The sequence below is a fragment of the Mus musculus genome, chromosome 4, assembly GCF_000001635.26.
Source record: "Mus musculus strain C57BL/6J chromosome 4, GRCm38.p6 C57BL/6J".
Lineage (NCBI taxonomy): Eukaryota > Metazoa > Chordata > Mammalia > Rodentia > Muridae > Mus > Mus musculus.
The window spans coordinates 126,839,389-126,865,660 of NC_000070.6; the positions used below are offsets into that span (position 1 = coordinate 126,839,389).

The window sequence follows — 26,272 nt, forward strand, 5'->3', positions numbered from 1 at the left end:
CTTGACAGCTGAGGAGTGGAATTTTCTGACCAGAAGTAGCCTGTGTTTTAGGACCAAGTGATACTTTCCAAACGGAATATTTTTAAACATTTCCTGTCAGGGTTTGGGAAACAATTGTTCCTGTCTCAGTTGAGGTAATAATTGTTCTTCCTGCTGCCAGGGGAGCAGCAGACAGGTACGACTCCGCCCTCTGATTACTCTCTCGTCTAGGGGACCTGACGGGGTGCAGCTGGAGAATGCCAACAGCAGTGTCGCCACTGTGACTGGGCTGCAAGTCGGGACTTATGTATTCACCTTGACTGTCAAAGATGAGAGGAACCTACAGAGCCAGAGCTCCGTTAATGTCATTGTCAAAGAAGGTGCGTCTTGCTGTGGGCATGTGCAGCAGCCTAGTGGGTCTATCTATTCCTGGGATAGCCCAGGAGTCCGCCCTGTCTTATGTGGTACAGGATTGATTTAGAGGCAAATAGGAAAAGCAGTCTCCGGGAAGGGAGCTTTGAGAGTGGCTGCTGATTCTAAAGCCCCTTTCCCTTCCCGCTGGCCCCAGCCCCACGCCGCCTTCCTGCTCTTCCTTCTTACATGAAATGGAAAGCACTGACAGCTATTTGCTTTGCATTTTGCTTTTGCCTCTATGCTAAGTCCTTGGGCTTCTGTGACTCTCTGATAGCTACAGTGACACCTGCTGGCAGGAGCTGGGATGGCGGCTGCACTGCAGCCTCTGGCCAACATCTATCTGCCTTGTCCTCTTGGCTTCACAGGGTCTGGGGAGGACTTGGGAGAGGCCATGGACTGGTAGTAGAAAAGTCACCTCGTCAGCGGGTGACATCCAAACAGAATTGTGCTGACTAAGCTGAGGAACACCCTGGCAAGACGACCTTCCATGCCATAGAGTCTGTGGGGCCGCAGCTTAGAGGGGTCACACTCTTCTTTTTCTTATGAAGCACAAGGAGAGAAGACACACCAAGAGTAGCGCTTGAAAGGAGGTTATGCTGTTAACTAGCAAAGCCTGAGCCTCTGGTTCTAAGCACCCTGGTCTTCATTTCTAGTCACTAAATTCCTTTAAAGTGGAGACCTGCTGTAGAGCCACAGGAGGGAGGCATGCTGTCCCCTCTGCGTGGCTTTTGCTCTGCACTCTTGGATAAGCACTAACAGCTCCCTATTCGAGGTGCTCTCTGTGCTGAGCTCCTCAGCAGCTCTGCACGTGAAGCCTTGCTTTCCCAGAATGTCACATTATGTCGTTGATGTCTCCTTGGTTAGAAATAAACAAACCGCCAGTAGCCAAGATCGCTGGGAACGTGGTGGTGACCTTGCCCACGAGCACAGCTGAGCTGGATGGCTCGAGGTCCTCAGATGACAAGGGGATAGTCAGCTACCTGTGGACTCGAGATGAGACGAGCCCAGCCGCAGGGGTGAGTGAGTGTGTCAGGATGTGACGGGGCAGGGGGGAGGTGAAGAGGGGGTTCCTACCCTCCAGGATCTTTTTTAGCCATGCAGGCCCCGATATCAGACTGAGATTGTGCTCTGGAGTCAGGGAGGCCTTCCCGTGGGTCATTCTACAACTGCTGTGCTCAGGGGCTTGGCTCTCCTGACCCTAGGAGCTGTGGCGGGCAGTGCGGTGACTGTCCACCAGCAGAGCTGTGTGGCTCAAGCAATAGCTAACTCCAAGAAAGGGGTGGCGTTCTGTCCCAGAGCACAGCCATGTCGTTCCCGCCCCCAGGAGGTGCTGAATCACTCTGACCACCACCCTGTCCTCTTCCTCTCCAACCTGGTGGAGGGGACCTACACGTTTCACCTGAAAGTGACAGATGCAAAGGGCGAGAGCGACACAGACCGGACGACAGTGGAAGTGAAGCCTGGTGAGCCCCGCCTGCAAGGCCTCCATCCCAGAGAGGGCAGGCTTGCCCCGAGCCATACAGCAGTGTGTCAGGCAGGCAGAGCCTGGGCCCAGCACCTGCTCCTTTGTGCATGACCGACCAGGGTTCCATGGGAAGTTGAGCACAGCAATAGCGTGAGTCATGATGTCTCATCAGCATGGAGATGCAGAAAACAGTTTATTTTTGTAAGTTGACCCTCAGGCTTTATCTGAAAATCCAGGGAAGGTGAGGCGATGTCGGCACACTTCTCAGGGTTTCAGCAATAAATGTCCTCCTTAAACAGAAGCTTGTTTTTGTGGTAGGGAAGGGTGGGAGTGGGCAGGACTGATGGGCCCTAGGTCAGTCTCAGGCATGGCCTCTATCTTGGGAAGGGTCCTGGGAAGACAGTCAGCCCTTGCCTTGCCTCTAGGAAGGATAGTGGCTGAGACACACTGGGTCTCATCTGTGTTCAAAATCAGGCTACAGATAGTGCACCCTGACTCTCTTCCACTCAAGGTTTCCTGAGCAACTTATAGTTGCTTCAGATCTGGCCAGCAAGCGTAGCCATATCCAGGTGCTAGAGGCTAACAATATGGCGCTGGGGCTCAGCGGTTAAGAGCACTGGCTGCTCTTCCAGAGGTCCTGAGTTCAATTCCCAGCACCCAGGTAGCAGCTCACAACTGTCTGTGGCTCCAGTACCTTCACACAGACACACAGACATATATTCGCACAGCCAAAACACCAATAAAGTAAAATTAAAAATAAAACAAAACAAAACATTATGGTGCTCAAGCTATCTCTTGACTTCCTGGACTTTCCCTGCTAGGATGGCTGGGGTGGGGGTGGGGAGAAGGCGTGCACAGAGGGGTGTCTCTCATATTTATAAACAAAGTACAGCATGTCCCTGGCTCAGGGGACACATAGATGGAGAGTTTAGCTGTGCCTGTCAGTGTCAGATAGGGCTGGTGACGCAAAGACCACCGTGTCTTACCTCCCCTGAGGCTCCCTGGCCTGTGCCTCATCCTGGCACTTTGTGTGACAGTTCTCAGGGTAATGGGAAGCCTTAAACCAGCTCCCATGGCTCTGCTAGGAGTAAACTCCTCTTTGTTCCCACTTGAGGGACATCTAACTGCTGCCACCATTTCCCCTTCTGTGCCAAAGCAAACACAGCGACAGGCAGGTCTGTTTTAACTCGCCCACTTCTGAAGCCATGACTGATCCTCCTGTTTTCCAGACCCCAGGAAAAGCAACCTAGTGGAGATCATCTTGGATGTGAACGTCAGTCAGCTGACTGAGAGGCTGAAGGGGATGCTCATCCGCCAGATTGGGGTCCTCCTGGGGGTGCTGGATTCCGACATCATTGTGCAAAAGATTCAGCCGTACACGGAGCAGAGGTAGTCGGATAATGAATGTGGGGACCATAGGAAGGCCTTGGGGTTCTCAGGCTTCCCAGGGGAGCAGCAGTGGGCCAGGCTGAGGAGGCGCTCCAACCAGGAGCTCCAACCAGGAGCTGCTCAGGAGTGCATCCTGCCAGTCAGGCCGTGGTCATGTAATAGATGCTCAGACAGGCTCGGGAAGAGGGGCGGAAGAGATCCCGTGTGTCAGCTCTAGTCTGGGATGGAGAGAAGTATGTTTATGATCTCACTGCAGAGCAGGGGCCACTGTGTGGCCGTAAAGAAACAGCTAGAGCAGTTAGTTCTCCCAGGAGGGCTGGAGGAGGTGTGCCCAGAAGTAAAGGTTGCCTTACCCAGCCTATGAGAACTAAAGGGTTGAGAAGGGAGCGTGTGGGCAGTGGGCCCCCCTAAGTGCAAGCAGGATGTGCTCAGAGGTGCAACCGGGGAGACTGGGAGACTTGCATACAAAGGAGCTCAAGTTAGTTAGTTTGAAAAGCAAGGCAATCCCTGCTGAGATTTGCTTTCAGGGAGGTGAGTGGTGTGGAAGCTAAGAAGGGTGGGGTTTTAGGGGAGCAGTTGGGAGTTTCTGGGTGTGTCCAGCAGCAACAAGATGAGAGCCCTCATTTAGCTCTTGGTGAGAAGGAATGAGAAGGAGCCATGGGGGCAGTGCTGTGCCCGAGGAGGGCGGTGCTGTGCCTGGGTCAGCACCTGTGAGATGAGGTGACTGGGGCTGGACAGTGATTCAGCCTGCGAACTAATATTAGGGATGACAAGGAACTCACACTTGACTATTGAATTCAGGGTGACTTTTTCCTCATGTAGCCCAGGGTGGCATTGAACCCTTGAACCTCCTGCCTCCAGACCTTCTTTTTTTTTTTTTTAAGATTTACTTATTATATATAATAATAAATATATATTATACAGTGAAGACACTGTAGCTGTCTTCGGACACACCAGAAGAGGGCATCAGATCCCATTACAGATGGTTGTGAGCCACCATGTGGCGTGGGATTTGAACTCAGGACTACTGGAAGAGCAGTCAGTTCTTTTAACTGCTGAGCCATCTATCTCTCCAGCCCTTCTGAGAGACAGGGTTATTGGAGGAGGGAAGAAGTGGCCATGGAATTTGGGAGTTGGAGGGGCTGCCAGCAGTGCGGTGAAAACACAAAACTAGCCCAAGGAGAGTGCCACATAGACTGCCAAAAAGACAGTGCTACCATCTGAGAGCACAGAATTGGAAGCTGGGGCTGAAGAGGTGGCTCAGAGCAAGCACTGATGCGGGAAGAAGGTGGAGGCTGGATATAGACGTACCCTTTTAGTTTGTTGTTTGGTTTTTGTTTTACTTTTTGAGACAGGGTTTCTCTGTATAGCCCTGGCTATACTGGAATTCACTCTGTAGACCAGGCTGGCCTCAAACTCACAGAGATCCTCCTGTCTCTGTAGGAGGTGAGGGGTGGCAGATGGGAGCAGCTCCAGGGAGGGACACTAACTTTGAGCAGCTTTGGAATCAGAGCTGAAGCTGGGGCATCCTGGGCAAGCAGTTACCCCAGCCTCACGTGACAGTCACCTGGGGGTTTAGGGAGCCAACTGGGGCCCAGGCCTCATCCGAAGAGACTGTGACTCAGGTAGGGTAGGGCTGGACCTCTCAGGGTGCAAGCTTTCTGTGAGTCTGCTGTGTCACTAGGACACTGTTTTAACTTCTCATACATATGCACGTGTCTGTGAGTGTAGCTGCCTGCAGGGGCCGAGGTACTAGATCCCCTGGAGCCCGAGTTACACAGTAGTGAGCCACCTCCCTCATGGGTGCTGGGAGTCTAACTTCTCCGCAAGAGCCATGCGAGTTCTTAACCACCTTGCCAGACTTAGGACTCTTTTCTTGAAAAACAAAACAAAACAAAACAAAACAAAACAACCAAACCAAAACCTCACCACCACCAACAACAAAAAGAATGCTGTGTCCATGGCTAGGGAGCACCCTGGGCAAACAGCTGGTAGGTTGATCACGGTGTTGGGAGCTGACTAGGTAGGAGCACCCGTGCCATCAGTGCAGGGAGGGACACCTGGTGTGGGTGGGGAGCTCCTCTTTTGAGGGACATGTGCACTGCAGAGAGAAACAGGGCCGTCCTCACCTACCCCACTGGTAGGTGCCCACCAGGGAAGTGTGACGACTGCCTATCACCTGTGGAAGCTCTAGCACCTAGTTTATAGCATTGCTGTTGGGGGTTAAATATGACAATGTGGGCCCAAGAGGTGGCTCAGTAGACAAAGGAGATTGACGCTAAGCCTGATGACCTGGGTTCAGTTCCTGGGATTCACATGGTGGAGAGAGAGAATCAGCTTCCATAAGTTGCCTCTTGAGCTCCACACACAGTCACATACAAATAAGTGTAGTAAAAAATTTTAATACAATGTCTGTGTGAATCTATAATACATAGTACTTGACCAGTGATGGTTTGTTTGTCTGCTTTTATTTCATTTTGAGACAGGGTCTCACTATGTAGCCCCCACTGACCTATAATGTGCTATGTAGACTAGACCTCAGAGAGGTCCACCCGCCTCACCCTCAAGGGCTAGGATTAAAAGTGTGCATCACCTCCCTGGCTAGCTGATCGGTGGGTATTACCAGAAGTTTATTTTGAAACTTGATGGCTTGTGGCATCTCTGGAAGATTTGGGGTCTATGATCTTGGTACATTTTTGCTGCTATGACTTAGTAGAGATTGGTATTGTGGGAGAGGGGGTAAAGATGGCAGCGCTACTGGTAAAGGCAGAAATAAAATCTTTACCGGTGGATCACAGGAGGAAATGGTAATTAATGAATTCCCATCTTTTATTGTAAAGGCTAGGGTCTGGAGTTTGCAGGACCCATTGTTAGCTTTAAGTCAAGGACAGGACAGCTCAACTTTACATCATACGTGGAAGGTGCCGCTGTACTTTGGCATAGCTTGTCCTGGAAGCAGCTGGTCAGGGCCCCTGGGATACTTGGGACCCTCAGCTGTCCTGCATACTGATGAGTCAGTATCTTGGTTGTATCTAGAATCCATGTGGCCCAATGACTGGGAAGGTTTGCTTTATGGTACTAAGGGGCAGGCCCTCAGAGAGATTGAAATTAAGGCAGAGGGAGCAGTCACAAGTTCAAACAACAGGTAGAAAGCAAATGGATTCTGGGCTTGGAGTGATGTCATTTCAAACCAGCAGCCCCGCTGTGTAGGGCCTGCCCTTTTGCTATCACAGAATTCAGTGTTTGGTTTACAGATAATCTTTCCAGCATTGACATTCACAAAGCAATGACATGCTTTGCGTGTGACCGGTTACAAACCCAGGTGCCTGGCTGTTTTAGCTTGCAAAGGCTGATAGCAGGGATGGAGGCACAGCCAGACCCTATTCTCCCTGCTCCTGCTGACTGTTTGGACGGCAGCCTCCTGCAATCAGAGTATCTTTTAAAAAGGAGTAAGCGTTAGGGTCCTGGGTAACAGATGGGGAATCTGGCTCTGCTCCTTGGGGCCCTCTCTGTGTTGTCCTCTGTAACATGAAGATAGGACAGAACCCCTTTCTTGCTGGCCTGCTGTGGCAGTGCATGTCACCAAAGGCTGAGTACTATGTCTGTCACAGACACAGGGTGAGTTGAAGATGTGGCTAGGGCTGCTACCATGCACACTGACGCTGCTGTCTGTCTCTGTGTGGACCGTGTAAGCACACTGACGCTGTTGTCTGTCTCTGCAGCACCAAGATGTTGTTTTTTGTTCAGAACGACCCTCCCCACCAGCTCTTCAAAGGCCATGAGGTGGCAGCCATGCTCAAGAGCGAGCTGCAGAAGCAGAAGGCTGACTTCCTCATCTTCAGAGCCCTGGAAATCAGCACAGTCAGTAAGTTGTGGGCTGTGAGCACAGCTCCTACAAACATTCCCATGGGGACTCACCCCGGGGCCCACAGGGGAACTGTGAGCCTGGTAAGAAAATAACTGGATCTTTATTTTATCCAGCCTTCTAATTCACCATCGCCCTAAGATTTGAAGGCAGGCAGCATTAATAAAGCTGAGACTCTGAGGCTGAAGAACTGACAGTTGGCCTCGTGGCATGGTGGGAGGATGGTCCCTCAGCGCAGCCTCAGTCAGCTGCTGTTGGGTCCACTGCAGGCCTCTTCCATAAGGTTTTCATACATACGTCTAATTTAGAAAATGTGAGCTCTTATAGATTTCACACCTAGTCTGGTAATATTTCATGTATTGTTTCTGGAATGACGTCACTCTGTGGTGGAGGCATGCAGGGCTGAGCATCACTGGTAATATTTCATGCATTGTTTCTGGAATGACGTCACTCTGTGGTGGAGGCATGCAGGGTTGAGCATCACTGGTTCAGACAGCAAAGGAGACTCGTTGGAGCTGTTTGACCAGGGTCTTGTACCCGCCTGTCACATGAAGCCAACATGCGGGACCTCATTTTCATGAGCCCTTGAAGCTGGCTGTCCCCTGCTTGCTAACTTTTACGACTTTTCTGCCACCTTCAGCATGTCAGCTGAACTGTTCTGACCATGGCCACTGTGACTCATTCACCAAGCGCTGTGTCTGTGACCCGTTTTGGATGGAGAATTTCATCAAGGTGCAGCTGAGGGATGGAGACAGCAACTGTGGTGAGTGAGGGAGGGAGTGGTGTTGTGCCAGCCTGGCTGCAGTGTGGCTGTGCTGAGGGGGCAGGAGCTGGAGGCAGCCTAGAGCAGAGGACTCGTCCTTCCTCCACACTTACTGAGCCTTAGCAGAGGGTTCTGCAGCGTTCAGAGCAGCTGCACACCCTAGCCTGGGGACCGTGTGCCGCCAGACAGGCCTCTGTCTCTCTGCAGTGCCTGCATGCCGGGCCTCATGGGAACCCACATTCCCCATCTTAAAGGTGCACATCTTTAATCCCAGCACCTGAAAGGCAGAAGCAGGCAGATTTCTGAGTTCAAGGCTGGCCTGGTCTACATACAGAGCAAGTTCCAGGACAGCAGTGCTACGTAGAGAGGCCATGTCTTGAGGGGGGAAAAAGATGTATCCTTGCATACTGCAAAGTGCTCAGAGTCCCTCTGGGAGACTGGCATTCTAGAAGCTTACAGGCTTCCTCCCCAGTGCGGGGCAGCCTCTCATGTACCCCCACCTTTCCTTTGCAGAATGGAGCGTGCTCTACGTCATCATTGCCTCCTTTGTCATTGTTGTTGCCTTGGGGATCCTGTCATGGACTACAATCTGCTGCTGCAAGAGGCAAGAAGATGGGGTAGTGACGTGGGGTGGGGGTGGGGGCAGGGGTAAGATGAATTCTTTGAAGTCCATCTGGCTTCATGTCACAGGATTTTTTCCATGAGGTGTCTGGCGTCTTTCTTATAGGATTTCACTGGGCTCCCAGTCACTGTGGTGGGGTTGACCACCCCAAGGCCTGCAGCAGAAAATTCTCATTACCAATGCCAGAGGGCACAAGCCCTCACTTAAGGGGTGTCACTGTAGAGATTTGCAAGGTGGGGACCCTGGTGGGGTGTGGTTGGGTGCACATCCTCTGAAGTGCTATGGCCCAGCCTCATACCTGGACACAGGAGAGTTTCACACACTTACAGCTGAGTTCATAAGGGGTTGTTCTAGTTTGTTTCTTTGTTTTTATTTGCAACAGCCTAACTAGCTGTGTACTTTCTTCTATGTTACATTTATTGCGTGCTTTTCACTATTAAACATGATTTCAAAAGAAGGGCATAGTTCAGGGGTAAAACATTTGCCTGGCTCATACAAGAGGTGATAGTTACTGATCCAAAAGTATGGCCTTGTATGCCCCAACACTCAGAAAGCTTTAGCCTTTATACCTCCAACATCCTTCTCCCAATTCATGGATGAGGAACCCAGGCTCAGTATATTCATACCATCTGTCTGAGAGCAGTTTGAAGCAGGGCTTGGATGGAACCTGACGTATGACCTCCTTTAAAAGTTAGAAAAGTAGAGTTAAAAAAAAATCCCCAGTAGCCACAGCTAAGCCATCAGCAGCTCCGGGTTGCATGGCCTCTCTCCCTCCCCCTCCAGCCCAGCGTTTGTTTCTGAGGTTCTGCCTGCTCTGGCTGAGAGGTGAGGAGAGGCGGCTATGCTGGGGTAGGCCCTCATGCCCTCACTCCCTCACGTGCCTCACAAACCTTCCTGAGCAGAGATGGGTTTGTGGTTTTTTTAGGCAAAAAGGAAAACCCAAGAGGAAAAGCAGATACAAGATCCTGGATGCCACAGATCAGGAGAGCCTGGAGCTGAAACCAACCTCCCGAGCAGGTACGACTGTGGGAGCTGGCACTGAGGCCACAGAGCCCTGTCACCATGTTCCTTATAACTCCATGCTCCTTCGCCTGCTCCGTTACTTCTAGTTCAGTGGCCCTGTGGTCAATGTCAGCGGCTTCCCTGCAGAGACCTGATCAGAACTCTCTCCTCTGGCCTTCCTTCCCCCACCCATCGCTCTCTGTCTCAGGGCATCCACTTTCCTGCTGCCTGCAGGGTTAAAGCCATCCTACGGTTTTGTATTTAGGGAGGCTGTGGGGAAGACAGGCCCGAGACCCTCTGCCCTCAGAGGAGGACAAGCAGCCAGGCTCTGCACCTCCTCAGCTCCACTGTGAGCACTGGGCCTGAGGTGAGCCCAAGCTATACTCCTCCCCAAGAACAACCCTGTGTGCACCCAGCTTCTGCCAGGTCAGAGGGAGGCCTCAGCACTTTACCCTGTCCATGTTTCCTTCCTAATGCTCCCCCCCCCCCTTGTTGCCAGGCCTCTGTGAGCTGTTGTGGCTTTTTGCTTTCAGGGAGCATCCTTCTTGTTCATCTCCAATCTTTTCAGATCAGGTTCTGCTGCTTCATGTCCAGAGCGTTGTTCCTCATCCCTGTTTAGTGTCTCAGAGTCATGCTTACAGCTGTATAGAGTGATAAAGAGTGCACATAAAGGCCTGAGATGCTCAGCAGGAAAAGAAAGGCACTTGCCACCGAGTCTCACAACCTCGGTTCAGTTACCTTGGTTTTGTTTTGATCTTTTTTTGTCCCCCCACCTCCCCAGAGCTAAGGACCTGAGGACTGAACCCAGGGCCTTGTGCTTGCTAGGCAAGCGCTCTACCACTGAGCTAAATCCCCCACCCTGACAGCCAGAGTTCAAGCTTCAGAACTACATAGCGAAAGCATCTCTGTCTCTCTGTCTCTGTCTGTCTGTCTCTCTCTCTGTCTCTGTCTCTCTCTCTCTCTCTCTCTCACACACACACACACACACACACACACACACACACACACACACACACACAGAGCAGAGAAGGAGGGAGGCGTGAGAGTTTGAAAAATTACAGGAGAAACAAGCCATGCAGGCTAAACGCAGCAGGTAATTCCAGCATTGCAGACACAGGTAATGTAGTGCAGCCCCACTGCTGGGAGGGCATTGGGGACAGGGACAGAAGCTATTATGTGCCAGGCAGTGATCAGAGGGAGTGAGCCAGGCTGCATGGGTAAGCAGGTCTTCGCTGAGGTTCCCTCTAAGAGCAGTGGGTACTTTAAGGGCCCAGCATCTGTCTGGGTGATCCTACACTGTGGTGCTTGGAAACAAAAGTTCAGTGGGCCTGGTGACAGCATAGAGCAGGCAGGAAGTTCAGTGGGCCTGGTGACAGCATAGAGCAGGCAGGAAGTTCAGTGGGCCTGGTGACAGCATAGAGCAGGCAGGAAGTTCAGTGGGCCTGGTGACAGCATAGAGCAGGCAGGAAGTTCAGTGGGCCTGGTGACAGCATAGAGCAGGCAGGAAGTTCAGTGGATCTGGTGACAGCATAGAGCAGGCAGGAAGGGAGAAGTGTTCTCTAGTAGTCTAAGGGCATGGTGACAATGTGCAGAGGAGCAGACAAGGTCAAGGCTGATTCGTATCTAGCTGCTGACAGAATCAGGGCAGCTATTACCAAGGCTGTTCAGCGAGAGAAGAATTAAATTGAACCCTGCAGAACGGTCAGTACTGAAAGATGAGACTCTACGATCCTCTCGGCATGACGGATCTCAGCCCTAAAGACAGGACTGGGTGCCCAGGGTGGGCTGAAGAGGAGGAAAGGTCCTGCAGGGTGGCATCATCATAAAAGAGTCACAACTCATGATGACTCCAGAGATGCTAGCAGCTGCCTCTAGAGCTGGTGGACTGCTGATCCCTGTAGGGTCGTGGTGAGGAGACATATGCCCTACAGATTTCAAAGTCTTGAAAATTGAGTTACAAAGATAACCTGAGAAGCTGGACAGGGGCCAGGACTCCCGACCAGACTGCATGCAGAGGCAGGGCCTGGGGGCGGGGGAGGCCTCTGAGGGGTGGGGAGCTGTGGAGATGCTGCTTCTGAGGCAGAGGAGGGAAGGGTAAGGCTACACTAGGCAGGGCCAGAACCCAGAGTGAGTCTAACAGAGGCCGGCTCTCCTTCTGTTCTTCCTTTATAGAAGGTTGAACCAAATGAAATGACTGACTTTTTACCATCCACTAAAGTAGAATTTCTCTGTAGCTTAAACTTATTCCGCCAGAAAATTGTAAACGCAGCATGTGGAGTCCTTATAAGCGAGCACACCTAAGATCAGCCCCTGTCCCCTGTGCTGCTTTCCAGTTAGTGCCCAAGTTAATAGTTTCTTGTCCTTGTGTGCAAATGGTACATGTTCTAGGCTGCTCTCACCCACATTCCTTACAACAGTTCCTCTGCACACAGGCAGGTACTGTTTATTGACCAGCCACACTGCTCAGTCTGATCCTGTGCTGGACACACACGGCATCTCTGCCAGGTGCAGATGGAGCGAATGATTGAGCTCCAGTGGGTGCATCTAGTCTTCACTGACAGTGTCCCCTCCTTTGAAGTACATGGAGGAGCTGTGGCAGTCAGGTGCAGGGTATGAGATGGGGCTGTGCATCCAGGGAGGGATCTCCTTAAAGGCCCTTGTCATGTGGGGAAGAGAGGAACCTGCATGTGGGCACTAGGAAGAGAAAGCTCTTGAAGTCTCCAGGGGAGGGCTTTGGGGAGAGGGCCAGCATCTACAGGAAAAGTGGGCCTTTCCCTGGCATCCCACTGGCCACTGTTCCCACACACTGGACAGCCCCGTGTTGCCAGTGCCCAGGCTCTGAAGCTCTGCCATACTGGTGCCCAGGCTTGGATGAACTCTACTCCTGCGATGCACAGAACTAAGCCATGGTCCACTGCATAGCCACATAGCACATGGATGAGGGCCGTAGCAGGGCGTGGTCCTTGAGTGTAGGTGCTCAGGGTCTGGATACTCAGCCTTGGAGACTTGTAAGCTGTCGGGCGGGCCATCAATCCTCATAAGATGCTGTTGGTGTTTAGGAGAGTGAGGAATGGCAAGGCTGTAGACTGCCTGACAGAAGCACAACTCCTCTGACATCGCACTGTTAACAGGTAGGGAGCTAGTTCCTGTAGTCAGGCAGTGCCAGCGTCCAGAGCACTGCTAGAATGAGTGCCTCATCAGCTCTCCCCACATCAACCATCTCTCTGTAGAATGGAGAGTTTATCCCCGGGGTCTCTGCAGTGAGGGAAAGGCTGGGAAGGTGAATGCCAAGGCCTTTAGTCTCAGACAGCTTTTTGGATTTTTTTTTTTTTAAGATATTTTTTTTTTTCCTAAATGGTGGCGCACACCTTTAATCCCAGGACTAGGGAGGCAGAGGCAGTTAGACCTCTGGGTTCCAGGACAGCTTGGTCTACAGAGTGAGTTCCAGGACAGCAAGGACTACACAGAGAAACCCTGTTTCAAAAAACAAAGATTCGTTTTTATCTATGTGTAATTGTGCACACGGCCATAGAGTCGAGACGTTGGCTCCTTGGGAGCTGTACTTATGGGAGTCACAGATGCTGTGAATGCTGGAAATGAAAACCCAGGCCCTCTGAAAGGAGTAGCAACTGCTGCTTTTAACTGCTGAGCAATCTCTTCAGCCCTCGGTGCTCATCAGAACACGGATCGTGTGTTCTGATAAAATGGCTGTTTGGGGTTGTCTCTGAATGAGAGTCCCAGTCAGTCAGGCACTCCCACTGTTGCTTTTCTTTTCTTCTTTTTTTCCTTTTTTCTTTTTGGTTTCTCGAGACAGGGTTTCTCTGTGTAGCCCTGGCTGTCCTGGAACTCACTTTGTAGACCAGGCTGGCCTCGAACTCAGAAATCCGCCTGCCTCTGCCTTCCTAGTACTGGGATTAAAGGTGTGCACCACCGCCGCCGGGCCCACTGTTGCTTTTCAATTTGTGTTTGTTTGTTTTTCAAGACAGGTCTCAGTATGTAGCTCTAGGTCTCAGGACATGCGTATTCTCTGAAAGGGAACAGAACACAGCTGGGTGACCCCAACCAAAGCTATGGGCATAGCAGGAGAGTCCAGGTCTAACCTTCAGGCTTGGCTTCCTGTGGACTTGTTCTAGCCAGGCTAGGCCCTCCTTCCACCCTCCCTTCCAGCAGAGAGGGACCCCCTGGCCTTTCCTGTCTCCTCTCCAGGAAGTGATGAGGATGGGCTGTGACTCGGGCCTGGCAAGGCGCTACCTAACACGGGGGTTGTCTTTCTGGCAGGCAGCAAACAGAAAGGCCCCACGCTGAGCAGCAGCCTGATGCATTCTGAATCGGAGCTGGACAGCGACGATGCCATCTTCACATGGCCAGACCGGGAGAAGGGCAAACTACTGTATGGTCAGAATGGCTCTGTGCCAAACGGGCAAACACCTTTGAAGTCCAGGAGCGCACGGGAGGAGATCTTGTAGCCCCCTGATCTGTCTCAACAGTCTGGGCCTCAGTGCTAGGGGCCAGAGCACCTCTAGGCTGATTCCTCACCTTTTGGGTCTGAGGGCAGCTGCTCTCCCAGCATGTGCTGGCCACTCCATCCCAAAAGCCCCCATCAGAACTGCTGGTACTTGAATCCTCAGATACTTTATAGGAGCCCTTGAATGAAGCTGTGAATGGAGAGGTTTTCTCTATAAACCTATGTGGTAGCCCCCCCCCCGGCCCCCCAAATGTCCTCATCTCAGGGCCTCACTTTCTGCACACACCTCCCTGCCTGAGAGCAGACACAAACAGGCCCATAGCCTCTCCTCTGCTGTTAGAGCAATGCAGCTGGGCCCAGAACACCCATGATGAGGTTCACTGCGTCTACCCTGCACCTCGCACAGAACCAAGAGCCACCAGCCTCCTGATGGCAGGGGCCTAGCCCTGGGCATATTCATTTGTTTGCTTCTCTGGGACAGTATGCCCTGCCTTCCCTGGGCCAAAAGAAATCCGTGCTGTCACTGATGCTGGCGATGATGCAGAGCTGTCGCTGCCCTCAGCTCCTGCTGGCTTGTTTATCAGGGATATGGGAGCTGCGGGCATGACAGCCACATTCTCCCAGAAGAGACAGCCACAGATAGACTGGAACTCTCTGGCATGTGAGTGCATATGTGTGACTGCCCCACTGTGGGACCTGCCACATCCCTCCATCCATGTCTTTTCTGTGTCCTTTGCACGTGTGAGTGCTCGAGTGTATGTGCCCATTCCTCATAGGTCTCTTGGCTGCTCTCAAGGTTAATTTTAACTTGGAGACTTTCAGCTCCTTGAAAGACTATTAATCCCTCCAGCCTGATGACCAGTTCTCAGCTGTGGTGTGGCAGCTGAGGAATTGGGTTTCGGGGAGAGTGACTTTTTAAAAAGGACTTAATTTCTACTACTGCACTATCTGTTGTGAGATAATTAAACATGCTATTTAATTGTGTGCCTGGCTATGAGGTTGTGCTATTTCATGCTACATGTGTGACCTGTGTTGCAGGGCCCTCCACTGGTGTAGATCCCAAAGCCTGCAGCATATTGGCTGGTGGTGTAGGGCCCCAGTCTGCCATGGTAAGTGGGGTGCTGGCTGGCCATCGATGCTCTTTGATTTTGACCTTTTATTATACAAAAATGACTTCTGTCTGCCTGGGACCTTACAGCATTTGTTCCGAGGGACACAGAGTATCCTAAGGTCCAGAATATCTTAAAAAGCATTGTTTGTTCCTTTTTGGGTTCCCAGCATTTCAAGAACACCAACATGAATGTCATATCCCAGTCCTACCAGGGGCTGGAATGCACATCTGTGTGTCACAAGAGGCAGTGACCCTAGCCAGTAGCAGCTTCAAACAATTATTAGCAGGGCCAAAGCACAGGAAGCCAGCAGCTAACAGCCAGGTGAGTGTGAACGGAGAGTGAACATTTACTTACCACTCCCATGTAGACCCTGCCAACAAATGGTCCTTCCTGTGTGGATCTGAAGGACTGGCCATGAAGAGGTAATCATGGTTATGTAGATCATCTTATAGAATGCTCATAACTTTATGTTGTAAATATTGAGAAGACCCTTAAAATGTCTGGACAAAAATCTTAACCTCTAAACCAGCCAGATTATTTGAACCAACCAATCAGAAAGCAGGAATAGAAACAGGTATAGTGGTATATGCCTGTAACCCCAGCATTCAGAGGGCTGAGGTAGGACTGCCATGAGTCTGAGGGCAAACTAGGGTGCACAGAGAGACCTTGTTTCAAAACATATGAACTAGAAAAAAATGGCTGGCTGAGCATTAGGAACACTTGCTGTCCTTGCAGAGGATAGCAGTTCAGATCCCAGCAGCCCACTGGGTGGCTAAGACTAACTCCACGGGGGAATCTTTTGGTACACACACAAACATACACACACACACTTTTTTTTTTTTTTAAATAATGCTTCCATAAATGTGTTGGCTAGATCATTTGGCCTGACCATGGTTGTATTCCCATAGGCTGTCTTGAGTTTTTTTTTTTTTTAATATTTATTTATTTATTTATTTATTTATTTATTTATTTATTTATTTATTTAATGTAAGTACACTGTAGCTGTCTTCAGACACTCCAGAAGAGGGAATCAGATTTCATTACGGATGGTTTTGAGCCACCATGTGGTTGTTGGGATTTGAACTCAGGACCTTTGGAAGAGCAGTCGGCGCTCTTAACCACTGAGCCATCTCACCAGCCCACACCTTTTAAAACAAACAAATGAACGAACACATGGGCTGGAGAGATGGCTCAGCTGTTAAGAGCACTGACTGCTTTCCTAGAGGTCCTGAGTTCAAGTCGCAGCAAACACATGGTGGCTCACAACCATCTGTAAAGGGATCTGATGCCCTCTTCTGATTGGTGTTATCTGGAGACAGCTTCAGTGTACTCACATACATAAAATAATTCTTTGAGGGGGAAAAAAAAACAAACATGAAATGGGGTGGAAGAACAGTTATAAAAACTACAGGAGTGTTGGGAAGCATGGATTCACCACAATCAGTCATGGCAGCTCAGCACCCATGAGGATGAAACAGAATTGCTAAGTATGAATAAGGCTAGCTCAGACTATATAGTGAGTTCTGAGGCTGCCTTTAAAGTGAGGTTCCAGCATACATGCCTGATCCCCCACCCCCAATACCACCATTTATAATGGTAAATTCTACAGGAGACACAATGGTTGAAAATATAAAAATGTAAGAAACAATTCTGTTTCCTATGAAGATAATAAAATCACTACCAGTTCCTTTCTCCAAAGGAGGTACTACCAAAAAACAAAAACCCAAAAGAATAAAGGTATCCCCAAATATTTTGACAATTCCAGAGAGCAACAGTAGTGGTCTTCCAGCAGACCTCCAAGGTGGGGCCAACCTATCCAGCTACTACCACTAGTGGGGTGGACTGGAAGAAGCCAAGGCTGCTGAGGAAGGAAGCTGTAGGGGTGGGGTGGGGCGTCTGCAATGTCTACAACTCCCCCTAGAGCTGCTGCTTCCCAAGAACCCATCTCACAACAGTTTCTGAAAGGCGGCAACAGCAGCTGAGAGATGCCTTCCACTTTGACCTCACCCTTAAGCTACTGACAAGTGCAGTGCACAGGGCCTGGCTTTTGTCTTTTTCCAAAAAATGACCAGAAGACAGCTGAGAGGATGGCAGCTCCCTCAAACGCCATAAATCTGACAGCAAGTGAACACACCATCCGTACCACCACCTTAAGGCAAAAGGGGCAGGAGAGATGGCTCAGAGGTTAAAAAGAACTGGCTGTTCAATTCCTAGCACCCACATGGGAGCTCACACCTGACTATAACTCCTGTTCCAGGAGATCAAACACCTTCACACCAATGCACATAAAAAATAAAATAAAATTTTTTAAAACAATTTTTTTTTTAAATTACCCTCACCAACAGTGGCTAGAACACAAAAAGCCCTATGCTTGATACAGGGGCACGGTGGCACAAACCCATTTAAGCAATGCGTTAAGGGTTGGAGAGATGGCTCAGCGGTTAAGAGCACTGAGAGCTCTTCCGAAGATCCTGAGTTCAAATCCCAGCAACCACATGGTGGCTCACAACCATCTGTAATGAGATCTGACTCCCTCTTCTGGGGTGTCTGAAGACAGCTACAGTGTACTTACATATAATAAGTAAATAAGTCTTAAAAAAAAAAAAGCAATGGATTAAAAGTTCAAAGGTCATCCTTAGCTGCTTACATCATCAAGGCTAGCTCTGAAGGATGGGAGTGGGGATTCCTTTTGGAGAAATGGTCAAAAAGAACAACAGTGAAGGCAGTGTTAGTTTGTAGAAGGAAGCACCCATGTTTGAAAGTGACTTCTATTGAGCGGCACACAAAGTGACGAATCAGAGAGCGATTTGATAGAGTAGGATATGCCCAAGAGAAGAGGGAGGAAAAAGAGGTTGAGAGTGCAGACAGGAAGAAAAAAAAAAAAAAAGAAAAGACAGAGGAGGAAGAGGACAGTTTTTCCAGGACTGGTATTCAAAAGTTCAGAGACTGGTTGCAGAGAAAGAACAAGCTAAATATAGGTAAAGACAGAAAGAGCCAGAGAATGACGAGCCGGAAGATTAGAACAGATTGCCATAGTTTGAGGCCAAGCAGAGCAATTCGGTTAGAATCCAAGAGAGAAGCTAGATTGAGTCAGTAAGCCTGGAAAGGAGTTTGGGCCAGAACAGCCGAGTTGATTCTGCCAGTGATCAGAAAGAAGAAAGGGTGAGCTTATTGAGCAGTAAGTCACAGGAACTGAAAAGATTTTAGGTCTAGATTAGACTGTACCAAGGCTTAGACGCTTCCAGGACTAGGCCTATGTTAGCGGATAGAGGCAGTAAGCCTCTGAGACAACAGGAGAATGAAGGTGCTTTTACAGCTGTGATGGGTGGTGGTGGGGTATCTCTAACCACTACTGCTTAACCTGGAATCTCATCATGCTCATTAGGTAAGTACAGCATATAGCACCGTGGGAGGGGGTAGCTAGTTTCAACTGGAAGTTTCTGCAGGTGAACAGTCTCAGGCTATAAACATCTAGTAGGAAGAAGCTACAGTGGTCTTTGCTCACAATTGAAATTCCTGAGAAATGTTTTACCCTAGCTCTTAAGCCCGGCCATACAGGTTAATGGCTTTGCTACTGGTCTTGGAGTCCTTGACAGGCCACACGCATGTGGGTTGTATTCACTTAGGACTCCCTCTACTTCCCATACCACCACTCCACACACTGTTTTTTTTATTAGATATTTTCATTTACATTTCAAATGCTATCCCCAAAGCCCCTATACCCTTCCCCTGCCCTGCTCTCCAACCCACCCACTCCCGTTTCCTGGCCCTGGCATTCCCCTGTACTGGGGCATATGATCTTCACAAGAACAAGGGCCTCTCTTCCCAATGATGGCCAACTAGACCATCCTCTGCTACATATGCAACTAGAGACACAGCTCTGGGGGGTACTGGTTAGTTCATATTATTGTTCCTCCTATAGGGCTGCAACAACCCTTTAGCTCCTTGGGTACTTCACCTACATTAATAAAAAATATAAATGGAAGAAAACTTGCTACTCCCCCCCCAAAAAAAAAGGTAAAAGAAAAAGAAAGGCAAAAAAGTCCCCCAAAGCATAGTATGTGCAAGTTTGAATAAGAAGAATGCTACCCATAGGTTTATGTATTTAAATACTTGTCCAAAGTTAGAATTATTTTGGATAGACTATGATTATATCACTGGAGACAGACTCTGAGGTCTCAACAGCTCACAGAAGTCTCAGTGTCTCTCTCTGCCTCCTGCTTGTGGGCCAGATGTGAGCACAGAGTTACTGTGCCAAGTCATGCCGAACACTAACTCTGACATGCAGAAATGATCTGCAGATTACCACATTCTGCAAGATCTACAATGTTGAATATAAGGATTCACGGGCATTTGAAACCTTAGTATATATCAAGCAATTTATGTACATTATAAATTTAAAAATTGAGGGTCAGGGAGATGTCATAGTAGGTAAAGGTCCTTGTGGCCAAACCCAAAGACATGAGTTCTATCCTGAAACACACCATGTGGTGGATTGAAGTGACTCTACTCAGTTATCCTGTCCCTCAGATATGCATCAAAATATAGGCATACATAAATACATACATACCACACCCATACATACATACCACACTCATAAATACATATATATAACAACACCCACCCACCCATACCCTTGGTTGCCTGTGAAATAACTTTGGGGTAAAGGTGCTTGCTGACCACAGAACACACTTGCTATCAGTGGTTCTTTGATTACCACATTCATCGCTGTTGCATGTGTAATGTACATACACAATGTTAATAGAAAGGGCTGATAAAATAAAGGTGCTTGCCACCAAGCCCAACAAGCAGGGTTGTCTCAGAACTCCATGGTATGGAAGGAGAAGCAATTCAAACCAGATGTCCTCTGACTGCCAAACCACACTGTGGCAAGTGTGTGCGCACATGAAATGGGTACAGTTTTTCAAAAGAGATTTCAAAGTTTTTATTGGTTCTTTGTGAATGTCACATCATGTACCCCAATCCCACTCACCTCCCCATCCCCTCATACCTGCCCTCCACCCTTACAAGCACCCCTGTAACAAAGAAAAAAAAACCGTTGCTGGGAGCTGTAGTGTCAGTGTGTCCCACAGTATACCCTTTTATCCACACTTTTGCTTGCAAATGTTTATGGGTCTGGTACAAGGCCCCGATGGCTTCTGTTACTTTGTTGATACAGAACCTCACAGGGACTCCTCTCAGATATGGATATCCTGTTGTTGCCCTGTTTCATAGAGCGCTGGTAGTTTTGGATCTATGGAACCGGCCCCTTCATGGACTCATTGGTGGGGTAGATGATGGGGTGAGACAACAGAAAGCCCTAAATCTGAGATGTATCAGAGATGGGCAGCTCTCCTGCTTTCAAGTCCTTTGGGCTGGCAGCAGCCCCCCAAAACCAGGGCCAGCACTACCCCGCTGCCCAGGTGAGTTACAAGGCCTGCTCTCCTCCCGCGTGCTACAGCTGGTGAGGGATATGGCCAATTTTGCCACTCATAATCCTGTCTATCACAGAGGGAGAGGAAGAGAGTCCCTCTCTCATCAGCGCCACTGTCCAGCAGACACCACCCTTGGGTCCAGCTCACCTTTATCCCCCACATCCAGGGACAGCTCTACCCTCAGGCAAGGTGAAGGGCCTGTTCTCCTGCTCTCACTATCCCAGCGCCAGCTCCCACTGGCCTAGGTGTCAAGGGCTGAGGGCGGGGGACACTGCTGCATGGCAGACAAGAGCTGTTCTCCACACTAAAGCCTTCCAGGCTAGCTCACCCACAACCCCCACATCTAGGGCCAGCTCTACGGTGCTGCCCAGGTGAGGTGCAGGGTCTGCTGTCCTGCGTGCTGCAGCCAGTGAGGAAGATAACGAGCTCTCCCAGGATGCCTAGGTAGGACCAGTTCCGCACAGCCCTCAGGCATCAATGTCCCTAGGCAGCGGCCCGCACCTGGGAGTCCATTGGCCTTTGGTAAAAACAGATCCCTGCTGCTGCAGGGCCACAGACCCAGACGTGACCCCACACAGGCTAGGACCCCACCATGGTTCCAGGTAGCATCACCAGCTACTCACACATCAGACTGTTCCCCACTACCCTGAGTCTCCAGTTCTGCCTCTCTTCATTGTGCCCACATCCTTCTGTCTGTCTCTCTGGCTCTCTCTTCCATTTCTACACTACTCACTTGCTCCTCTTAGTGGCTCCCAGGGTCTCCATGTGTCTGGGATCCTCTCAGGAGTGGTCTCAGGAATGGTACCTCCACTCATGCTTTATGGTGCCACAAGGCAGGAGTCATCTCAAGCGAGCTCCCTGTCAGGGCTCCATGGCACCAGCCTGGTGGTCGTTTCGGGCTTGCTCCTGTACCAGCCCACCCAAGTGGCCATCTGTCTTGAGCTCACTCCTGCCTGGGACCTGTGGTCCTAGGTGGGGTTCTTCTAGTCTTGGGCTTGGGGTTCTTTCTAGTCCTGGGAGTCCATCCAGGCCTGCCTGGCACCAGAGTGGTGGTCATCACAGGCTCACCTTTTCTCAGGGAATGTTAGGTACTAATCATTCAGAGACAGTCATGGGTCAGAACTCGGAGCAAAGACAGCCCCTCCCCTGCCACCTACTGACGCACATGGGAGACAGTAGCTCTGCCTACACTGCCGGGGTCTCAGGGGGCAAGAGAGATGAGTACGGGTTTAAGAGCCATCTTACATTTGAAAGCTACAATGTGCCATGCCTAACAACTAAGAAATTGTTACTGTTTCATTTCACAGAGGAGACAATTGAGCAGTTTCTCCCATTTACTTAGGGTTACATAGAGAGAGCAATCAGGAAGACCCCAGAGCCTGCAACTCTTCCAATGTTACAGTGCCTCACAATTAAAAAACACCTCAAGGACAGGACAAAGTATTGTGATGAACAGCAGAGGAAGGCGGGGCATTGGTACCTTACTATCTCCTCATCTTTCTGACAGACACTAGGAAGGACTTTTGTATTCATGTGGAAACTGGACCTCATTTACAGAAACATTTTACTTTCCATGTTTTGGGAAAAGAGTTTTATAAATGTAGGAATGTTATAGGGGAAACAAATAGTCCATGTAGAATTTGGTGGAATACCCAAGACACCTCTAACGACTAAGAACACGCACTCTTTAGTCCCACATCGTCAGCGAGACCCTCATACACCCTGCTAAGTCTCTGACATGGCAAACACTCTCAGCAACAGGACCTTGAAGAGGTCTGCCCAAAGGCTGTGTGCATGCCACCCGGCACGCTAGCTACTGGGACTTTTAATATGGTTAAAAGTTATCTAAAAATGGAAACAAGCCTTGACAGGAAGCAAGCAAGCCACAGGAAGACGGCAGTGAATAAAAACCAAGGAACTTTTCTGAAAGCTGCTTTCTTTTTTTTTGCAATTTTACATCTCTTGGATCATACCAATAAGATCAAATAAAAAAATATATTTAAAGTTTTTTAAAGCAACAAAGAAAAAGAACTCACCCATCAAATACAAATATACTATTTTATTCTAAGGGAATAGTTCTGTGGTGCCTGCAAAGAGAAAATCCAGAGACAGAGACCAAGGACGGGACAGGCCGAGCTCAGGTGCTAGTTGTTGGGTTTGTTCCTCACTCCCCCTAGAGGGAGGAAGGAGTAAGTATGGTTTTACACAATTTTAACAAAATAAAAAAAACAAATGATTTGACACAGCAAACAGCTACACTCAGGAGGAATGATTGATGATCAACCAGTTTTTAACATTAGTTTAGGGTCTGAAGCCCCTGCACTAACATGCAGCTGAAGCCCGATACAGTCGTTTATCTGGATAGTGGTTGTTCTCTTAAAAGATACATTTTTTTCTTTTTGGTATTTTATATCAATTTATATACTAAGCTAACAGTATTTGTTTTTCATACAACTCTAGATGGGAAATGTTAGTGTTCACACAAATCAGAACTGATACAGCAGGATGACACCTGGTGTTTTGGATGGTTTATTGGTGACTTATCAGACAGGCCAACTGCTTTCCCTCCGATCAATCAAGGTCTGGAAGGAAGAAGTTTCCCCGTCAGAAATGACAGCACAGATGGAGTTAATCATACAGACTGGGGCAGAATTACTTCTTTCACATAATTCTTAGTAACAAAAAGGATATTTGTTACAAGCAGAGGGACAGAACCACTAAGTACACAACGTCAAAGGCCCATTTTAAAGTTCTGATGTATTTAAGTGACCTTTATTTGTTTAAAACAAAACAACCAACTTGCTACTCCCACCTATAACATGGGACACACTGAAGTCTTAGGTGACAGTCTGGAGAAGCTTATGACTTCTCTCAGGTCTGCTGTAAGCTCAAGTTAACGTCAATTAAAGAAGCTCAGTAATTATCCAACATTATTAAAAGCTTGATTCAAAATTTGTAGGAAAGAAACTGAGAATGGAGATGAGGGAGACACCTGGTAATGTCACACACACCTGTGCCTTGCGCTTCCCATAGACCTGTGCGAGCTAGAGTCTGGAATACAGCAGCAGAAAGGTCGCATGGATGTGTGAGGTCAGTCACCTCAGACTCCAGCCCCACAATTCCTAACTTGCAAGTTCCCTGGGGCAATAAGGTCAACTTCCAAATGCTTTTACACAGGAACCTACTGCAATCTTCCCTACCGTAACTCGGACAGCTACATAATACTGTGTCTTTGTGGGATCGCCCACACATTTGTCAGAATTGTGGAGACAGATTATTCTTTTTGAAATGACAAGGGCCTCTAGAAGCTGGGACAAAGAACAAGCAGCATCATTTGGGACAGGAAAGTAAGACAGGGAAGAAAGGATGCCATGGGGAAAACTGGACACAAAGGGAGGCCCCACTTCTGTGCAGCCAGCTGAGGCCAGGAGACAGCAGCACCCAGAGAAGCGGGCATTTTAGTGGGCTTTCTATAAATACTTCAAGACACCAGGGTCTAATGAGCTCCACAGATTTTCTGTGTACATAGTTATTTTCTGAAATATCATCCTTTTTACCTTAAATCACCCACAGCTGAGAAGGCAAGACCCTAAATGAAAAGGGGCTCACTAACAGTAATGAAGGGCGTGTCCTCTGATGTGAGGGGCCTTCAGTTAAAAGACTAAAGGCTTCTATCCTTCACATAAGTAGGTTGGCAGTGAAAATCAATCCAGACCACTATCTTTTTTATAAAAACTTGAGTATTTTTATTGGATCTTCCAGGCTGAGTCTCCCTGTCCTCATCTGATGCCACTCTCAGCTGTGCAGTGACCTCTCCTGACTTTCATGGACAGCTTGCTCAAGTAGCCTACTGCAGCCAGGGTCTCACTGCAAAGCTACCCCTTCTAACTAAGGTTACTATGGTAGAATTTTATACAACAGTTTTCCTTAAAAATATTCCACAATTTCTTATTCCCAAAGAAAATAAGATTATGCACCACTCAGAAACTGGTTAGTCTTTCGAAGATGTCTATGACCACTCCTCTCCCTCCCAATCCACTCACCCTTCTCCCCTCAGGTTACATTTGCAGTCCACTACGGCTCAGAGCCACCGTTTTTCCCACCAAACAAGCAAGTCAAGAGGACTTGCATTTCAACATCTTTCCAACAGCTGAGTGCATCACAGCTTGGTGCATACCAGTGTGCATGAAAACGGGAGCTTTCCTTCATGTTAATCTGATAATTCAGCATCAGAGTCTTCAGATTTGGCTTTGGCAAGTTCTTCATGTACCTCCCTCACCATGAGAATGCGCGTCAACATGGTGTCCAGGGTTCCAGGGTCTATGGGGAATGTGGAGTACCACATGGGACTGTTAGGAACACAGGAGCGCTCCGGCTGAAGGTAGAACACATCACTCCTCTGCTTCACACTTTCAGAACTATCCACAGGAGGAAACAAGCAAAAGAGAGAAAACAAAGTTGAGATGGGAACACGGGAAATACACAGCATCCTTTCTTAGGTAACAGTTCTGAACTTCTTCCCATCCCGTCTCACGTTGTCAGTAACACCAGAACCACAGGCATAACATGCATGTTCCTCCCAGGGCGGCCCAGAACCGAGCTGAAAGTGGTAGACCGTGATAGATAAAGAAAGCCCAGCCGGGTGTGGGGCAGACACCTGTAGTTCTAATCCTTGGAAGGTGGGGATGAGGGCTGGGGAGTTCAAGGTCATTCTTGGCTACAAGTCAAGTTTGAGACCCAGCCTGGGAAACATGAAACCCTGCCTCGAAAGAAAGGAAGAAAGGAAGGGAGGGAAGGAGGGAGGGAGATAGGGAGGGAGGGAGGGAGGGAGAGAGAAGAGAGAGAGAGAGAGAGAAGCATAAATCCTGTACTTCACTTCAAATGGGCCAATTTGCATAGGTCACTCGATGCTATTATTTCTTTGACCAAAAAGGTGTACTTTTAGTGTGAGTCATACATTATAATCAGAATTTCTTTAATTCAAAACTTTAAACTCTGGACTCAGACTGTTGGTGGCTAAGGGGAGAGTATATACTCCCAGCTTGGGGATGGGCCTGTTTGGATGTTGGCTCGTTAACATACAAAACTCAAATTTCTTAAATGCTTTCTCCTCCTTGAAGGCTTTAGCCAAAAACCAGCCTCAGAATTTGTTTTCTACACAAAAAATAAATCACTATAGATAAGACTCCATCTATATAGCACACGCTTTTAATCCCAGCACTTGGGAGGCAGAGGCAGGCAGATTTCTGAGTTCCAGGACAGCCAGGGCTACAAAAAGAAACCCTGTCTCGAAAAAAAACAAAAAAACAAAAAAAAAAAAAAAAGACTCTACATACAGGATGAACAACAGTGTGTCAGAAGGTCAAATAAAATGTGATCCCCCCCCCCCCTTGGAGAAATTTTAGGAGAAAAACACTAAGATAACATGGCTGGCTTCTTAGTTCCAAATCCAGGCAGATAGAAGGATGGAGAAAACATGAACAGAGGCAGACCCTGGATCACAGTCAGCTGTGCTTCTAGTTTCCAGTCACTTGAATGAAGTGCCAGCTATGCTGGGTATGAGCGCTCTGTGTGCAGAGCACAGAAAAGCCCCTTACCATTTTGACAGGTAAAACTCATAAAGCCGAACCGGGCACCTCAGCGGGTTGTCAGTGTTCTCTGCCATCTCCACTCCCACTGGGGCCTCGTCGTCTTCATTTCGTTTCCTCTTGCCAATAGTTACCTTATCTTGAGGTAGGAAAAAAAAAATCAAAGATTTGTA

At 48.9% G+C, this 26,272-nt stretch overlaps 2 protein-coding genes and 1 non-coding gene across 15 annotated transcripts in view; 1 reads left to right on the top strand and 2 right to left on the bottom strand.

The window, feature by feature from the left end:
* Window positions 1–26,272, top strand: part of AU040320 (expressed sequence AU040320) — a 116,148-nt gene that overhangs the window by 85,842 nt on the left and 4,034 nt on the right. For 7 of the 9 annotated variants that reach the window (XM_017319895.2, XM_017319894.2, NM_001355196.1 and 4 more), the window contains 9 exons: window positions 211–359; window positions 1,258–1,409; window positions 1,718–1,856; window positions 3,088–3,247; window positions 6,970–7,112; window positions 7,753–7,875; window positions 8,389–8,479; window positions 9,423–9,514; window positions 13,778–14,948. In XM_017319895.2, the coding sequence (XP_017175384.1) occupies window positions 211–359; window positions 1,258–1,409; window positions 1,718–1,856; window positions 3,088–3,247; window positions 6,970–7,112; window positions 7,753–7,875; window positions 8,389–8,479; window positions 9,423–9,514; window positions 13,778–13,965 (1,237 nt within the window). In that variant the 3' untranslated portion in view covers window positions 13,966–14,948. Of the gene's footprint in view, window positions 1–210; window positions 360–1,257; window positions 1,410–1,717; window positions 1,857–3,087; window positions 3,248–6,969; window positions 7,113–7,752; window positions 7,876–8,388; window positions 8,480–9,422; window positions 9,515–13,777; window positions 14,949–15,002; window positions 15,074–26,272 lie in introns of those variants that run through there. The other 2 variants (NM_001035525.1, NM_001035526.1) reach the window with 1 other exon arrangement.
* Gm25604 lies at window positions 21,592–21,724 on the bottom strand. Its single transcript, XR_003955537.1, has one exon. It is a non-coding gene; the product is annotated as a small nucleolar RNA SNORA17 (small nucleolar RNA).
* Window positions 22,431–26,272, bottom strand: part of Zmym4 (zinc finger, MYM-type 4) — a 107,559-nt gene continuing 103,717 nt past the window's right edge. For 3 of the 5 annotated variants that reach the window (NM_001357201.2, NM_001379530.1, NM_001114399.2), the window contains 2 exons: window positions 26,109–26,238; window positions 22,431–24,929 (listed from right to left, as the gene is read on the bottom strand). In NM_001357201.2, the coding sequence (NP_001344130.1) occupies window positions 24,722–24,929; window positions 26,109–26,238 (338 nt within the window). In that variant the 3' untranslated portion in view covers window positions 22,431–24,721. The remainder of the gene's footprint in view (window positions 24,930–26,108; window positions 26,239–26,272) is intronic. The other 2 variants (XM_006503344.4, XM_030253729.1) reach the window with 1 other exon arrangement.